The sequence below is a fragment of the Entelurus aequoreus genome, linkage group LG18 (assembly GCF_033978785.1).
Source record: "Entelurus aequoreus isolate RoL-2023_Sb linkage group LG18, RoL_Eaeq_v1.1, whole genome shotgun sequence".
NCBI lineage: Eukaryota > Metazoa > Chordata > Actinopteri > Syngnathiformes > Syngnathidae > Entelurus > Entelurus aequoreus.
Window position 1 is genome coordinate 46,394,638 of NC_084748.1, and position 17,341 is coordinate 46,411,978.

At 39.0% G+C, this 17,341-nt stretch overlaps 2 protein-coding genes across 2 annotated transcripts in view; one reads left to right on the forward strand and one right to left on the reverse strand.

The window, feature by feature from the left end:
* Positions 1 to 10,053, reverse strand: part of LOC133633625 (histone PARylation factor 1) — a 28,446-nt gene extending 18,393 nt beyond the window's left edge. Inside the window, exons 1-4 of the mRNA XM_062026209.1 lie at positions 9,982 to 10,053; positions 9,364 to 9,541; positions 6,112 to 6,298; positions 1,449 to 1,547 (exon numbers count right to left, since the gene is read on the reverse strand). Coding sequence (XP_061882193.1) covers positions 1,449 to 1,547; positions 6,112 to 6,298; positions 9,364 to 9,541; positions 9,982 to 10,020 — 503 coding nt within the window. The 5' untranslated portion in view covers positions 10,021 to 10,053. The remainder of the gene's footprint in view (positions 1 to 1,448; positions 1,548 to 6,111; positions 6,299 to 9,363; positions 9,542 to 9,981) is intronic.
* Positions 10,054 to 15,024: 4,971 nt separating this feature from the next.
* ppp2r2ca (protein phosphatase 2, regulatory subunit B, gamma a) overlaps positions 15,025 to 17,341 on the forward strand; it is a 28,670-nt gene continuing 26,353 nt past the window's right edge. The window contains exon 1 of the mRNA XM_062027277.1: positions 15,025 to 15,750. Within this exon, the coding sequence (XP_061883261.1) occupies positions 15,687 to 15,750 (64 nt within the window). The 5' untranslated portion in view covers positions 15,025 to 15,686. The remainder of the gene's footprint in view (positions 15,751 to 17,341) is intronic.

A 17,341-nucleotide genomic window follows, 5' to 3' on the forward strand; every position in this document is an offset into this window, starting at 1 on the left:
TTATTTAATTTATTTTAAAAATACTTAATAATTTAAATCATTTTGTCATCCTATTTTAGTCAATTATTAGTAATATATTTTCAGTTTTAATGAGTGTTGTAATTATACAATGCACATATTTAATTATAATTTTCACATTTTAACTTGATGTTTTGTTGATACGGTACATTCATGTTTGTTGACAACGCCTAGCATGGCTGTACAAGCCAATTTTTGAGTGACAGTCCCTGTTGCACTTAGTGCAAACATGTGTAGAGACTTCATCCCGCTCCTGCTGTGCGATGGTATTTGCAGTACGTTTCCTCCTGTCTCTCTTCTCCTCTGCGAGCTGGCCTCTCCTCAAATCAGCCTCTGCAATACCCCGTCTAACCGCTTGACGCCAGACATTTCGGTTCTCCGCCTGTATCTCCCAGCTGTCTAAGGGAATATTACACGCCTTCAGATCTCTCTTGCATGCGTCCTTGAACCGGAGGGAGGGACGACCAACAAGTCTGGAACCAGCAGCCAGTTATTCATACATAATGTCCTTGGTGCATACTACATTGCTAACAATGCCATGGTTGTGTTTCCTCTTCATCCACCGTGTTGGAAGGTTGAAAAAAGTCCAGAAGTTGTTTATTTTCAGACGAGGCAAGGGCGAGAATCGACTTTGGGGATGTGGCCATCTTGATTTGACCTCAACAGGAACGCTCACAACCAGTGTTTGGAAAGTTACATTAAAAAAATGAATTAAAGTTACTTTGCCAAAAAAGTAACTGAATTACTAACAGAATAATAATGTAATAATTATGAGGGGACGTAATGTACTACTTTAAAAAAAAAAAAAACTTCAAATATCTGGCATCTGCAGTTGAAGTTTTATTAGACCAGTGTGTTTTAGGTGCCTGTTGCTAAGTGACATCAGTGCCCAAACAGAGCAGCATTAGCTCAGCTGTGTTTAGTAGCTCAGGCATGCAGTTTGCGGGCAGTTACGGTACCTCTGTCGAATATTTTCACTAGATTGTGTTAGCGCGAGTCATGAAGAGATTGACTGTGCTTCAATGTTTCCTTGTCCACAAGGTATTGCAAGCTTGTCACTTCATGCATTGATTTGTTGTTCATTATTCCCTCGTAGTAGTAGTGTATGTGTACTACATGTTTGCTGTGTGATGTTGCCTCCTAATTGATATCAGGTTCATTTTAGTGCGGCGCTGGTTTTATTAGTAAAAAGTTACTTCCTGTATTAAACACACTGTGCTTCTGATGCCGTCTTGTTGACATACAACCACATCAGAAGTAGCGTGCCACTTTACATCAAACGTCTCGGTCACGGCATACTCGTTACTAGCGAAAGGAATGGTTTTATCATACAACACCGCTCATAACTAGTCTCAGTACCAGCTCTGACTTCCGGTTTCCGAGGTAAATAAAACGCAGGGTACCTCTACAATTTCTTCAACAATACTTACTGAACTGCAGCAAAGACGTTGTCTCCCATTTGTGTTATAGTGCAGCCACTCTTGGCTTCATTCTCCCCAACAAAGGATGGAAGGGAGTCTGGAATATCTCTGGAAAAAAAGAAGTTAAAAAAGAAACATTTATCAATCTTAACCAGCTACACGGTGCTCTCACTTAGCTTTTTAAAAAAAAAATTGTTTTAACAACTTCCGCGCTACTAGGGATGTAACGTTATGAACATTTATTGTAACTGTTCAGTGTTTCCCATAAACTGCCAAGATACCTGTGGCGGTGGGGGCGTGGATATGGGCGTGGTCACCATGACATCATCGACTAATTTGCATAATTTACTACAATGATATGATTTTCTCCAAAAAGGCTAAAAAAATGTATACTTACTAATTAATAATAACAGTTTTGTTTTAAACGTCCATCCATCCATCCATTTTACAATATAATTACAACACTTTATGTACATATTTATATACAGATTTGAACAATAAGTTATTCACTGAAATATATTTATTAATTGTGGTTCTTACAAAAAATATATCTTATAAAAATATAAAAGCTAAAATGTCTCTTAAAGCTCTGCCCCTTTAATTAGTGCATACTAAATAATTTAACTTTAGCCTACTACTACAACCGTATTTACCAGCAACATAAAGTGAAACAGAGGCAGAGGTGTCCTGCCACAGTCAGTAACAAATAAACAGAAAACAGTAGTGGTGGTAGATAGACACAGAGCTTCATCAAACATCTGATCCACTGAACAAAGAGCTCCAAAAATCTTGATCCTACACTTCTCTTTTGTAAAGTAAATCTGAACAGCCGATATGGGCATCTACATCAACTATAAGATTTGCCTGAGAAGCTTGACAGGACACACAAAAAAAAGAAAAGAAAAAAAAAATGTTTTTTTAAATTAAAAAAAAATAATAATAATTTTTTTTTTTGTGGCGGCCTTAATTCTTTCGTGGAGGGCCGCCACAAATAAATGAATGTGTGGGAAACACTGCTGTTATCGTGACCCAAATTATCACGTTTTTATCGGGGTATTGTTGAATGTATACACACTGAAATCTTTTGACTACGTTTATTTTTTATTTTTAAAGAAATACTTTTAGAAAAGCCACTATTTTGCATGTTTTGTTTCTTATAACAATAGTATTTTATCCGTTTTAATGGCTCAGCTTGTATTGTTTTGAATATTGGTTTGTACTGTAGCACTTGAAGATTTCTTTAAATGAAAAGTGCATAACAAATATCTATTTACCGTATTATACGGACTATAAGGCGCACTTTCATTTTCTCAAAAATCGGCAGTGCGCCTTATAACTCGGTGTGCCTAATGTACATATTAATTCTGGTTGTGCTTACCAACCTCGAAGCAATTTTGTTTGTTAATGATAAGTGTGACCAGTAGATGGCAGTCACACATAAGAGATGCGTGTGGACTGCAGGTTGACGCCCCCTGTGCAACAAATGATGCTAACAAGTACCGGTAGGCAAGCAACACCAAAACTTTCATTGAGAAGAATTATAGAACTATTTCTAGTTCTATAGAACTAAATTATAGGACTCAGTGGCCTTTTGGTTAGAGTGTCCGCCCTGAGATGGGTAGGTTGCGAGTTCAAACCCCGGCCGAGTCATACCAAAGACTATAAAAATGGGAGCCATTACTTCCCTGCTTGGCACTCAGCATCAAGGGTTGGAATTGGGGGTTAAATCATCAAAAATAATTCCCGGGCGTGGCCACCGCTGCTGCTCACTGCTCCCCTCACCTCCCAGGGGGTGATCAAGGGTGATGGGTCAAATGCAGAGAATAATTTCGCCACACCTCAGGTGTGTGTGACAATCATTGGTACTTTAACTTTTAACATTACACAAAATCTGTCAACATGTTTTAATACGACACGGAGCATTACAACTAAAGTAGTCAGACGTACTGTGCTTCAACATACAGTATTATTATGGTGTGTGTGTATAAGGACCAGAAAATGGCACCTATTAGGAGACATTCTGGCATTTTGTTTTTGACCTTTTATGCAAAACCAACTTTTACCTATTGATACCTGCTGATGTGTATTTGGGCTCTCCATGAGCCCGAAAATGTGCGCGCGTCCGCCATTGTAGTCCGCGCGGTAGTCAATAAGCTCCTTTTTCTTTATCCTCTTGTTGTGGGGCATTCATCCTACGCTGTTGCCATTTCTAATATAAAATACTGTACAACTCCAACTTAAATCTGTCAGTAGACTCGCTTTGGAAGCGCTTTAAAACTACCGGTATAACAAAGATAGTGGGAAGACGACGCTGTCGAAGTGGAGGCACGTAAATAACACCGCCCACAAAACGGCCCATCCTGAAGAGACGGTCAAAAAGAGACTTGAAGATGATCTGTAAAACAATCTATGCAACATTTTGACCAAACAACCACCATTACATGTTATGTAGACCACAAGGAAGTCTTAAATGTAGAAAAAAATCCTAATATGACCCCTTCAATGCGCCTTCTGTATGAAAATAGACCTGACTAGACCCGCTTATCGGCAGTGCGCCTTATAACCCGGTGCGGCCCATGTTAAAAAAAATACGGTATTAATTATTTCTGGCGGGCGTTGTGGCATCCTACTCTGTTCAGCGGTCCTTCAACGCACCGTGAAAACACCTCGGTCTCGTATTCATTCGAGTATAGAACGACCACTCTGTTCTAAAACAGCCCAGCTTGTAGGTTTAATGTGCATTAATTAATATTTTGGTTGTTTAGACATTAATGTGTTTATTAGGGGTGTAACGGTACACAAAAATTCCGGTTCGGTACGTACCTCGGTTTAGAGGTCACGGTTCGGTTCATTTTCGGTACAGTAAGAAAACAACAAAATATACATTTTTGGGTTATTTATTTACCAAATTTGCAAAATCTTCCACCAAAAATATTTTTCTTAGTGGAATATTTGATGTGAAGTAATGGGAACCTTGGATAGGTCAATAATTCATAATAACATTGATTTTGATTCAATATTATGTTTTGAGCAATGACAGTTTGAAAGATAAAAAAAAGCTTTGTTTTATTAGTCAACATTGCAACTTTTTCTAAATGACATTTCACCTTTAAGCTTTTTTATTTCACTTTTGTTATGTTTTTGTTTAGTTTAATAGTATTTTTAGAATGTGCCTTTAAAACATTAGCTGTGGGCCGCAAATGGCCTCCGGGGCACACTTTTGACACCCCTGCTATAGATAATAAACTATGTGATAAATCTATGGATAAAAAGCAGAGCCTGGCGACGCATGCGCGTTTATCATAACTCTCTCTCTCTCGCTGTCTCTGCCCCTCCCTCACCAATGCTGCTGCGCGCACAATTTGTTTTGTTTTTAACCCCTTCTTAACCCTGAACGTACATTGGGACATTTGAGGCATTTAAGAATCTCCGCCCTGACAGCTCCGCAAAATAGGACATGTCCGCTGAAAAGAGGACGTACGGTCAGTCTATCCTAGCCCGTTAGCTGCTAGCATGCCGAGTGTTGTGCCTCGGTGTGCATTGTTTACACAACGTGCGTTACGCTACTTCATATGTCCGTGTGGAAACTCGTTCGGTACACCTCCGAACCGAACCGGAACCCCCGTACCGAAACGGTTCAACAAAAATACACGTACCGTTACACCCCTAGTGTTTCTATAAATTTAGATTGGTTATGCAGTGTTTCCCATAAACTGCCAAGATACCTGTGGCGGTGGGGGCGTGGCTTTGGGCGTGGTCACCATGACATCATTGAGTAATTTGCATAATTTACTACAATGATATGATTTTCTCTAAAAAGGCTCAAAAAATGTATACTTACTAATTAATAATAACAGTTTTGTTTTAAACGTCCATCCATGCATCCATTTTACAATACAATTACAACACTTTATGTACATATTTATATACAGATTTGAACAATAAGTTATTCACTGAAATATATTTATTAATTGTAGTTCTTACAAAAAATATATATTATAAAATATAAAAGCTAAAATGTATCTTAAAGCTCTGCCCCTTTAATTAGTGCATACTAAATAATGTAACTTTAGCCTACTACTACAACCATATTATTTACCAGCAACATAAAGTGAAACAGAGGCAGAGGTGTCCTGCCACAGTCAGTAACAAATAAACAGAAAACCGTAGTGGTCAAATACAAATAAGGCAACAAGAGAAGTATCCTACACTTCTCTTTTGTGAAGTAAATCTGAACAGCCTATATGGGCATCTACATCAACTATATGATTTTCCTGAGAAGCTGGACAGGACAAAAAAAAATGTAAAATGTTTTTTTTTATTTTTTATTTGTGGCGGACGTAATTCGTTTGTGGCGGGCCGCCACAAATAAATGAATGTGTGGGAAACACTGGTATGTCCTTTCTTAATAGAGAAAGATGTTAATGTCTTGTTTCCATGTTAGCATTTCAGCGAGCGCCAGTCAGTCCGTGAATTTAATAAAGCGCAGTTATCAATAACGGTATTTCGATCATTTTAATTTAAAACGGTAATACTAACCATCAGGTTAGTATCAATATTACCGTTTATCGTTGCATCCCTACTAGCTACAAAGTTAGGGAAACAAAGCACCAGAATCAATTCAGTTAACCCACTAAGAGACTCATTGAAAACAAAGTGTGTGTTTGACTACCTGTAGTAGCCGATGTGATGCTGGCTCTCCTCGCTGCCCCGCAGTATAGTCTGGAACTCTGGTGGGTCGTAGAAATACCTCCAGTGGAGGTGGAAGTTAGGAGAAGGGTTCTTGCAGTTCCTGTGAGCTCCGGCCAGAATATCAAAAGGACCAACCAGCTGCAAACCCAGTGTGTCCTTCAGAGCACCTGGGAAAAGACATTTTGAATACAGTGATGCTCTTACATAGTGTTTCGTTTTACAGACTATTATATTGCGCCAAAAATCCATCTGTATGCAAACAATATCTCTGTGTGTAGAAAATGGATGGATGATGGATGGAAGGATGTTCAGTCATTCATTTTGTGTCCCACTGGCAGCCATTGTGTGCTTACTGGTATGGACGAGACTGAGTAAATACAGTTTTAATTGTGATGAGAACATTACTTTTCTGGAAAATAAATGTCAAAGTGGACTCATTTTAGGCGGCACCTCTTCCAAAAACACACTTCCACACCTCGGTTTGCTCCCATTGCTCACGAGAGGACCTTTGGCAATGTTTATGTACTGTAAGAGGATTTTACATCTTAAAATGTTTATTATTGCAGCAATGTGGTTTGTAAATTTAAAGATTTTTGTTATTTCTGATCGTTTGTGAGGGCACCAAAGTGTGCACTGTGCATGTTGGCAGAGCTTACAGGACAGTTCAGCTTGCCGTTGTCACACACACACACACACACACACACACACACACACACACACACACACACACACACACACACACACACACACACACACACACACACACACACACACACACACACACACACACACACACACACACACACAATCATTGGTACTTTAACTTTAATATGCAACATGCCAACTGTTATCATGCTAATGTTAGCACACATGCTAAATGTTAACAATTTTATATAAGCGTGCTAACATTTTAGGCTAGCTCTGTGGCTCATTTTGTACAGTTACACCTAAAACGCTCAGATTCAGACAGTCGGCACCATCTTCGGAGCACGGCGGCTTTCGGCGACCACCGGCCATAGGTCCAGGGCACAGATAGCAGGCCCATCAAAATTTCCGTGGGAATTTTCGAGTTATTTATATGATTGTAGGTATAAAAAAAACAAAAAAACACAGGGGTGTCCAAAGTGCGGCCCGTGGGTCATTTCAACCCACAGCTACATTTTTTAAACAGCCCCTGGTGTATTTCATTAATTCAACATAAAATGTGGCCCCTGGGACTCATAATAGGGCAAAGTGCCAGTCTTTGGAAAGAGGAGAGAGGTGGACTAGCTGGCGTCCTGGTGCAGCCTCAACAACCTGGAGCTGAACGCCCAGAAAACAGTGGAGATGATCATGGACGTCAGGAAAGTCACAGCCCCACCATCCCCCCTCACCCACCCCCGTCTCCATTGTGGACTCCATCCGTTTCTTGGGCACCCCCATCACCCAGGACCTCAAGTGGGAGCCGACCATCAGCTCCCTCATCAAGAAGGCCCAGCAGAGGATGTACTTCCTGCGGCAGCTGAAGAAACTGAAGGTGCCGACCGAGATGCTGGTGCAGTTTTACTCAGCCATCATCGAGTCCGTCCTCACCTCCTCCATCACCGTGTGGTTCCCCGGCGCCACAGTCCGGGACAAGCATCGACTGCAGCGCATGGTACGGGCTGCTGAGAAGGTGATTGGCTGCAAACTCCCACCCCTCCAGGACCTGTTCTCCTCCAGGACCAGGAGGCGTGTGGGTCGGATCACAGCTGACTCTTCTCACCCTGGACACAAACTATTCTCCCCTCTCCCCTCAGGCAGGAGACTACGCTCCATCCAGACCCACACCTCCCGCCACCTGAACAGTTTTTCCCCCTCGGCCATCAGGCACACGAACAATAACAAGATCTGATAGCTCAGTTACAGCTCATGTTATAACCTATTCCAGGGGTCACCAACGCGGTGCCCGCGGGCACCAGGTAGCCCGTAAGGACCAGATGAGTAGCCCACTGGCCTGTTCTAAAAATAGCTCAAATAGCAGCACTTACCAGTGAGCTGCCTCTATTTTTAAAATTGTATTTATTTACTAGCAAGCTGGTCTCGCTTTGCCCGACATTTTTAATTCTAAGAGAGACAAAACTCAAATAGTATACGAAAATCCAAGAAAATATTTTAAAGGCTTGGTCTTCACTTGTTTAAATAAATTCATTATGTTTTTACTTTGCTTCTTATAACTTTCAGAATGACAATTTTAGAGAAAAAATACAACCTTAAAAATGATTTTAGGATTTTTAAACACATATACCTTTTTACCTTTTAAATTCCTTCCTCTTCTTTCCTGACAATTTAAATCAATGTTCAAGTAAATGTATTGTTTATTGTAAAGAATAATAAATACATTTTAACTTAATTCTTCATTTTAGCTTCTGTTTTTTCGACGAAGAATATTTGTGAAATATTTCTTCAAATTTATTGTGATTAAAATTCAAAAAAAATATTCTGGCAAATCTACAAAATCTGTAGAATCAAATTTAAATCTTATTTCAAAGTCTTTTGAATTTCTTTTAAAATTTTTGTTCTGGAAAATCTAGAAGAAATAATGATTTGTCTTTGTTAGAAATATAGCTTGGTCCAATTTGTTATATATTCTAACAAAGTGCAGATTGGATTTTAACCTATTTAAAACATGTCATCAAAATTCTAAAATTAATCTTAATCAGGAAAAATTACTAATGATGTTCCATAAATTATTTTTTTAATTTTTTCAAAAAGATTCGAATTAGCTAGTTTTTCTCTTCTTTTTTTCGGTTGAATTTTGAATTTTAAAGAGTCGAAATTGAAGATAAACTATGTTTCAAAATTTAATTGTCATTTTTTTTCGTGCTTTCTCCTCTTTTAAACCATTCAATTAAGTGTAAATATCATTAATTATTAATAATAACATAGAGTTAAAGGGAAATTGAGCAAATTGGCTATTTCTGGCAATTTATTGAAGTGTGTATCAAACTGGTAGCCCTTCGCATTAATCAGTACCCAAGAAGTAGCTCTTGGCTTCAAAAAGGTTGGTGACCCCTGACCTATTCTGTGTTATATGTTGCACGATTGCGTTGGGTAAAATTCCTAGTTTGTGAACCTGTTCTCAAACAATGGCAATAAAAACTATTCTGATTCTGATGGTTGAACAATGCATTTGAGTGTATTTACATATTACATGTGGATGAGTGAATATTAAAAACTGTAAGCCACAATTTTGCTGATATTCTGAACTCACCACACGGGTTCTCGGGACAAAGCTCCTTGCACAGATCCCAGAAGTGGTAGAGGTCCTCCGGCATGTGGAGCTTGCAGAGCTGCAGCGTCTCCTCGCGTTGCTGTGGCGACACGGCGGATGGGGGCGTGGCTTTGACGTCATCACAACGAGCTATCTTCGCCTCTCTCTTCCCCGACTCCTAACAACACAATTTCATCGGCTCAAAACGCAGAATAACGTGGGAATAGCGGAAACTACCCCCCCCCCCACACACACCCATTTTCTACCGCTTGTCCCTTTAATTTTAATCAAAAAGCACCTTAAATATTTTTTTTGACGAATCACTTTATAACAAAGTAAGTATATTGCTACTAAGCTAGCACACACATTTGTTCACATCTCATATACCACTTACACGAGACAAACCACTTCGTATAAATAAAGATATTTAGTTATTTATCACATTTCCTAATCCTCCGCGGCATCGTAGCCAGTGTGCGGTGCGCCGCTGCCATGTTTGTGCAACAACAGCCAGCATGCATTTTACACGGAATTATTTGATATCGGAATCCTATACAACACCACCACACGACCAACACTCAGCGAATGACGACGCGCGCTAACGAACAAGTTACGTACCTGAATAGATTTGGACTTTCTTTTTGCGCGCCCTGTCATGTTCTTCCCCCTGCTTCTCCACCGAGTTCTTCTTCTACTACAAATATGTGCAGCTACAGCGCTACAAAGGAAACTGCACTACTGACCCCAAGAGGTCAAAATGTGTCACTACATGTTTTCGAACAATGCAATCGTCAATGCAGTTGTCATCGCCTGGCTTCAGTATATTAATAATATACAATAAATATATTAATAATATACAATAAATATGTTAATAATGTACAATAAATATATTAATAATATACAATAAATATGTTGAATTTATACAATTGTGTGAATGCTCCAAAGCATTCACACATATGCTTTTCTACACCAAAATTCATCTATTATTATTATTATTATTCTCCAGATTTTTCATTTTTCACCCGATTCAAACCGTTCTAACTTCAAACTGTTCAGCCTAATAGGAAATCGCGGGCTTTCCCTTGACAAATTCCAAAAAATCCCAGATTTCCCAGAATTCCAGATTTTTCGGGACATTTTTTCCCAATTCAAAATGTTTCAAACTTCCACCATTTCCACATTTTTCAACCAATTCAAACCATTTTACCTTCAACATATTCCACATATTCTGGACATGTTTCCAATTTCAAAAAAAATTCCAGGAATTCCCAGTTTTCCAAACCCTATATTCACCCTTTTTTCTGTCGACGACTCCTCCCACATTTACCCTTCCACCGTCAAAACATTCCTCTTAATCAGGACATTTTTTTTAACTGGAAAAATCCCCAGTTTTCCTGAAATTCCAGGAATTCCGTAATAACATTTCTCGACCGTTCTGAAAAATTCCAACACCCAACTATTTCAACTCATTCAGAACATTCAAGTTTTTTTTTACCATTTTCCCAAAAAAATCCCTCTTTTCCCAGAATTTCCAAATTTTTATGAAATTTCCATTGAAATGAATGGGACATTCTTCAAAGTTCAACAACTCTCACATTTTTATCCGATTAAAATCATTCCAAATTCAAATTATTCAGCCTGTTCAGGAATTGTGTGCTCCCTTTCAACAATTCTAAAAAAGAATTCACAGATTTCCTAGAATTCTCAGTTTTTAGGGACATTCTCCCTATTCTAAATGAATCGGCCATTTTTCAAACTTCCCCCATTTCCACATTTCACATTTCCGATTAAAACTATTCTACCTTCAACTTATTCCACATATCCTGGCCAGTCAAACTATCATTTTCCAATTTAAGAAAAAATAATTCAGGAATTCCCAGTCAGATTTGTGCTCCCTTTTCAACAATTCTAAAAAAAAAATCCTGGATTTTCTAGAATTCCCAGTTTTTAGGGACATTCTCCCCATTCAAAATGAATTGGCCATTTTTCAAACTTCCACCATTTCCAAATTTTTCAACCTATTTCAAACCATTCCACCTTCAACATATTCCACATATCCTGGACATTTTTCCAATTAAAAAAAAAAAATTCCAGGAATTCCCAGTTTTCCAAACCCTATTTTCACCCTTTTTTTCTGTCGACTACTCCTCCCACCGTCAAAACATTCCTCTTAATCAGGACAAAAAAACAAAATTGTTTTTTGAACTGGAAAAATTCCCGGTTTTCCCTAATTTCAAGGAATTCCGTAATACCATTTCTCAATTAAAAATGTTACTACTTCAACATTTCTCGACCGTTTTGAAAAATTCCAACACCAACGCATTCAGAGCATTCAAGTTTTAAAAAAAATCCCTCTTTTCCCGGGATTCCTACATTTTTATGAAATTCCCATTGACATGAATGGGACATTTTTAAAAATTCCACAACTCCTACATTTTTCATCTAACTGTTCCAACTTCAAAATATTCAGCCTGTTCAGGAATTCAACGGATTTCCTAGAAATTCCCCGTTTTTAGGGACATTCTCCCCATTCAAAATGAATTGGCCATTTATCAAACTTCCATTTCCAAATTTTTCAATTTATTCAAACCATTCTACCTTCAACATATTCCACATATCCTGGACAACCAAACTATATTTTTTCTCATTTAAAAAATATTCCAGTAATTCCCGGAATTCTCTGCTTTCCAAACCCTATTTTCAAGCTTTTTTCTGTCGACTACTCCTCCCAAAATTTTCAACCCACTTCAACCGTTTCACCGTCGAAACATTCCACTTAATCAAATATATAATCAATATAATAGTAAAAAAACAAAGTAGTTTTTTGAACTGGAAAAATTCGTGTTTTTTCCCGAAATTCCAGGAATTCCGTAATACAATTTCTCAATTAAAAATGTTACTACATCAACATTTCTCGACCGTTCTGGAAAATTCCAACACCCAACCATTTCAACGCATTCAGACCATTCAAGTTTTTTACCATTTTCCAAAAAAAATCACTCTTTTCCCAGAATTCCCAATTTTTATGACATTTCCATTTACATCAATGGGACATTCTTCAAAGTTCAACAACGCCCACATTGTTATCCAATTCAAACCGTTCCAACTTCAAAATATTCAGCCTGTTCAGGAATTGTGTGCTCCCTTTAAACATTTCTAAAAAAATATTCCCAGATTTCCTAGAATTCCCAGTTTTTAGGGACATTCTCCCCATTGTAAATGAATTGGCCATTTTTCAAACTTTCACCATTTCCACATTTCACATTCAAACTATTCTATCATCAACTTATTCCACATATCCTGGCCAGTCAAACTATCATTTTCCAATAATAAAAAAAAAAGAATCCAGGAATTCCCAGTCAGACTTGTGCTCCCTTTTCAGCAATTCTAAAAAAAATAAAAAATTCCTGGATTTTCTAGAATTCCCAGTTTTTAGGGCCATTCTCCCCATTCAAAATGATTTGGCCATTTTTCAAACTTCCACCATTTCCAAATTTTTCCAACCAATTCAAACCATTCTACCTTCAACATATTCCACATATCCTAAAAAGAAATTCCAGGAATTCCCACTTTTCCAAACCCTATATTCACCCTTTTTTTTGTAGACTACTCCTCCCACAGTCAAATCAAAATCAATGTTATGAATTATTGACATATTTAATGCGCCATTTACTTCACATCAAATATTCCACTATGAAATATTTTTTTTGGGGGAAAATATTGCATAGTTGGTGTGTTTTTGCCAAAAAGGACATGGAACAAACAAATAATTAAAAAAAAAACATTTAAAAAAACATTAAAAAGTTATAATGTACGGATAGATCGGAAGTTGATGTAGAGACTTAAGTGTGGAAAGTAAAAAAAAAATAAAAAAATGTATGACTTTTTTTGATCACTTTCATGAGTGGGGCCATTGTGGATCCATGAGAATTTTAGTGATATTTTTGTTTTATAACTCATCGGTCAAAAAATAATAATGAATCAAAGTCAATGTTATGAATTATTTACCTATTTAAGGCTCCATTTACTTCACATCAGATTTTTTAGTTTATAAAATATTTTGGGGAAAATATTGCATATTTTGTGTTTCTGCCATTAAAAAACTGGGTTTTCTTTGGAAATAAACTAGGGAATAAAACACAAAAAAGTTTAAAACACTTTACAGCAACGGATAGATGTGAAGTTGATCTATAGAAATTTAAATGTTAATAATAAAGTTATTTTTTAACACTTTAATGACTTTTGGGCCACCGGGACATTTAACAAACTCCAAACATCCCAGAACAAGCTATTCAGGTTACTTCTAGACCTCCACCCCAGATCCCACCTCACTCCTACCCACTTCTCCAAAGTGGGCTGGCTCAAGGTGGAGGACAGAGTTAAACAACTTGCACTGAGCCTAGTCTATAAAATCCACTACACCTCCCTGATACCGAAGTACATGTCAAACTACTTCCTTAACGTAAATGACCGCCATAACCACAACACCAGGGGGAGCTCCACTAACCACGTTAAACCCAGATTCCGAACTAACAAAGGTCTTAACTCATTTTCTTTCTATGCCACATCAATGTGGAATGCGCTCCCAACAGGTATAAAAGAAAGGGCATCTCTATCCTCCTTCAAAACCGCAATAAAAGTTCACCTCCAGGCAGCTACAACCCTAAACTAACACCCTCCCCGGATTGCTAATAATCAAATGTAAACAATCAAATGCAGATACTTTTTCTTATGCCTTCTGATCTCTCTCTCTCTCTCTCTCTCTCTCTCTCTCTCTCTCTCTCTCTCTCTCTCTATGTCCACTACTTGCTCTGTCCATATCCTACCCCCCCCCCCCCCCCCGATTGTAAATAATGTAAATAATTCAATGTGATTATCTTGTGTGATGACTGTATTATGATGATAGTATATATGATAGTATATATCTGTATCATGAATCAATTTAAGTGGACCCCGACTTAAACAAGTTGAAAAACTTATTCGGGTGTTACCATTTAGTGGTCAATTGTACGGAATATGTACTTCACTGTGCAACCTACTGATAAAAGTCTCAATCAATCAATCAAAACACTTATTACATTTGAGGTTTTGAAAAGGATGAAAAATAGCAAAAAGGCCCCTATATGCTTTAATTTTTCAGCCTTTGGACACCCCTGCCATGGAGTGTTGTGCATGTGGAGGAGGAAAAATGATCCGCCTGCAGTCCCAGAAAAATGCCTACTCAAGGGCTACTCGTCCATACGGAGCCGTGGAAGCTTCCAGATATTAGACGACTGAAAAGACCGGAGCTGCTTGTTTATTCTAATGACATTATTATGATTTTAAAAGGCATTGATTAAAAATGTTATGGTCTATCAATCCCAAAATGAATGTATTTTTTTTAAATAAATAAAATGAGATTCTGGATTTCCCACTAAGGGCTGAACTGCTCCCCCTGCTGGCCTCTCCCACCTCACCAGCTGCAGTGGGCGGGCTCAGCAGAGACTTCTGCTCTGCGATTGGCCGCCTGCCGGAGAGGCTGCCATGACACGGTGGATGCTGCACACAGGATCGCTTCCAACAGCGTCGACCCACATCCTCCTCTCGTTTTCTCATCATTCCCCCACCTTTTGCCTCCCCTCTTCTCGCCACCTTTCCCCCCCCACCCCCCGTGTCGTCCTCTCCCGTCCTCTGAGCGGCCTCCTCAGCGGAGGACCTTCACACGCCACAGGAACTGGTAGGTGTGCTGAGGCCCGTTTACCTCCCTTCCTCCCTCCTTCCTGCAGCACAGGCAAGACATCACGTTCTCCGTCGCTCTCCGTCGAGGACCGTTGGAGAAGTGAGCGTGCGAGGCGACGATGGTGAGCGCTGACTAAGTAAGCGGAGAAGGCTACCACACCCTTGGATGTATTGGTCAGAACCCATAAACCCTTGTGTACTCTGGTTTATAGCCTAAGGATTCAGGGCCTGTCCGCAGGATTGTCATTTCTACCTTCCGTCTTTAGCTCTGTAGACCTCTTCCATATGTGTCTGGACTAATTACCCCAAAGGTCATACCTAATGATAAACATCTTCTCTTTCAGACTCCATCACCATTAATTTCACCTTCCGTCACCCCACTTCCTCCTGTTCTTTTCTCATCCCTGCATCCGTAAACTTCTCCCCCTCAGTTTCCACACCTCTCCGTTTCTCCCTCTCCCCGCCGGTCACCCAGGATGCCTAGTTCCAAGCCCCTCCGCTAGGCCCTAGCAGCATGGGCGGAGACTGGGCGGGAAGCGAGAGAACGGATCGGACCCTTCCCCTCAGGACGGGCACGCTGGCGGGTCACCCTCCCTCAGCTTCAGATGGGCGAAGACGCTGAGAGCCCCAAGATCAACCACACCTTCCTGCGAGACTATGTCACCGAAGGTAGAACTGGACGTCGCTTGTCCACAGTGTCGAGTTGCATGCTGCTATGACTCGGGAGTTGGCGTCCGTCTTTGCGGAAAGATACTAAATGAAAGGTCGATTCATTGAATGTGTTTAAAGTCATTATTATTGATGGAATGACAATGGGGGCCTCGCAGGTCATCTGAGGGTAAACATTAATTATTATTTATGGATCTTCTCATTCATTCAGGTCTTGTAGTCTCAGGGCCTTCAGTCGACTGGACTGTTTGGTTTGTCTTAGAAGACATCCCGCCTCTCATCCAAGTATAGACTTTATTAGTTCATGGTCTTAGACTTTCATTGGTGAGATCTAGTCTTAGACTTAGATTGGTCAGATCTAGTCTTAGACTTTGATTGGTCAGATCTAGTCTTAGACTCAAATTGGTCAGATCGAGTCTTATACTTGGATTGGTCAGATCTAGTCTTAGACTTTGATTGGTCAGATTTAGTCTAAGACTTAGACTGGTCACATCTGGTCTTAAACTTATATTGTTCAGATATAGTGTAGTCTAAGATTTTGATTGGTCGATGTAGTCTAGTCTTGACTTAGATTGGTCAGATCTAGTCTTAGACTCAGATTGGTCAGAGCTAGTTGTTGACTTATATTGGTCGGATCTAGTCTAAGACTGAGATTAAAAATATGTAGTCTATTCTTAGACTTTGATTGGTCAGATGTAGTCTTCTTTTAGGCTTAGATTGGTCAGATGTAGTCTAGTCTTGACTTAGATTGGTCAGCTCTAGTCTTAGACTTAGATTGGTCAGATCTAGTCTTTAACGTAGATTAGTCAGATGTAGTCTAGTCTTGACTTAGATTGGTCAGCTCTAGTCTTAGACTTAGATTGGTCAGGTCTAGTCTTTGACTTAGATTGGTCAGAACTTGTCTTTGACGTACATTGGTCAGATCTAGTCTTCGATTTATATTGTTCAGCTCTAGTCTAAGACTGAGATGAAAGATATCTAGTCTAACCATGATTTAAATTGGTCAGATCTAGTTTTTGACTTATATTGTTCAGCTCTAGTCTAAGACTGAGATGAAAAGATATCTGGTCTATTCTTAGACTTAGATTGGTCAGATGTAGTCTTAGACTTAGATTGGTCAGATGTAGTCAAGTTTTAGGCTTAGATTGGTCAGATGTAGTCTAGTCTTGATTTAGATTGGTCAGCACTAGTCTTAGACTTAGATTGGTCAGATCTAGTCTTTAACATAGATTAGTCAGATGTAGTCTAGTCTTGACTTAGATTGGCCAACTCTAGTCTTAGACTTAGATTGGTCAGATCTAGTCTTTGACGTACATTGGTTAGATCTAGTCTTCGATTTATATGGTTCAGCTCTAGTCTAAGACTGAGATGAAAGATATCTAGTCTAATCATGATTTAAATTGGTCAGATCTAGTTTTTGACTTATATTGTTCAGCTCTAGTCTAAGACTGAGATGAAAAGATATCTAGTCTATTCTTAGACTTAGATTGGTCAGATGTAGTCTTAGACTTAGATTGGTCAGATGTAGTCAAGTTTTAGGCTTAGATTGGTCAGATGTAGTCTAGTCTTGATTTTGATTGGTCAGCTCTAG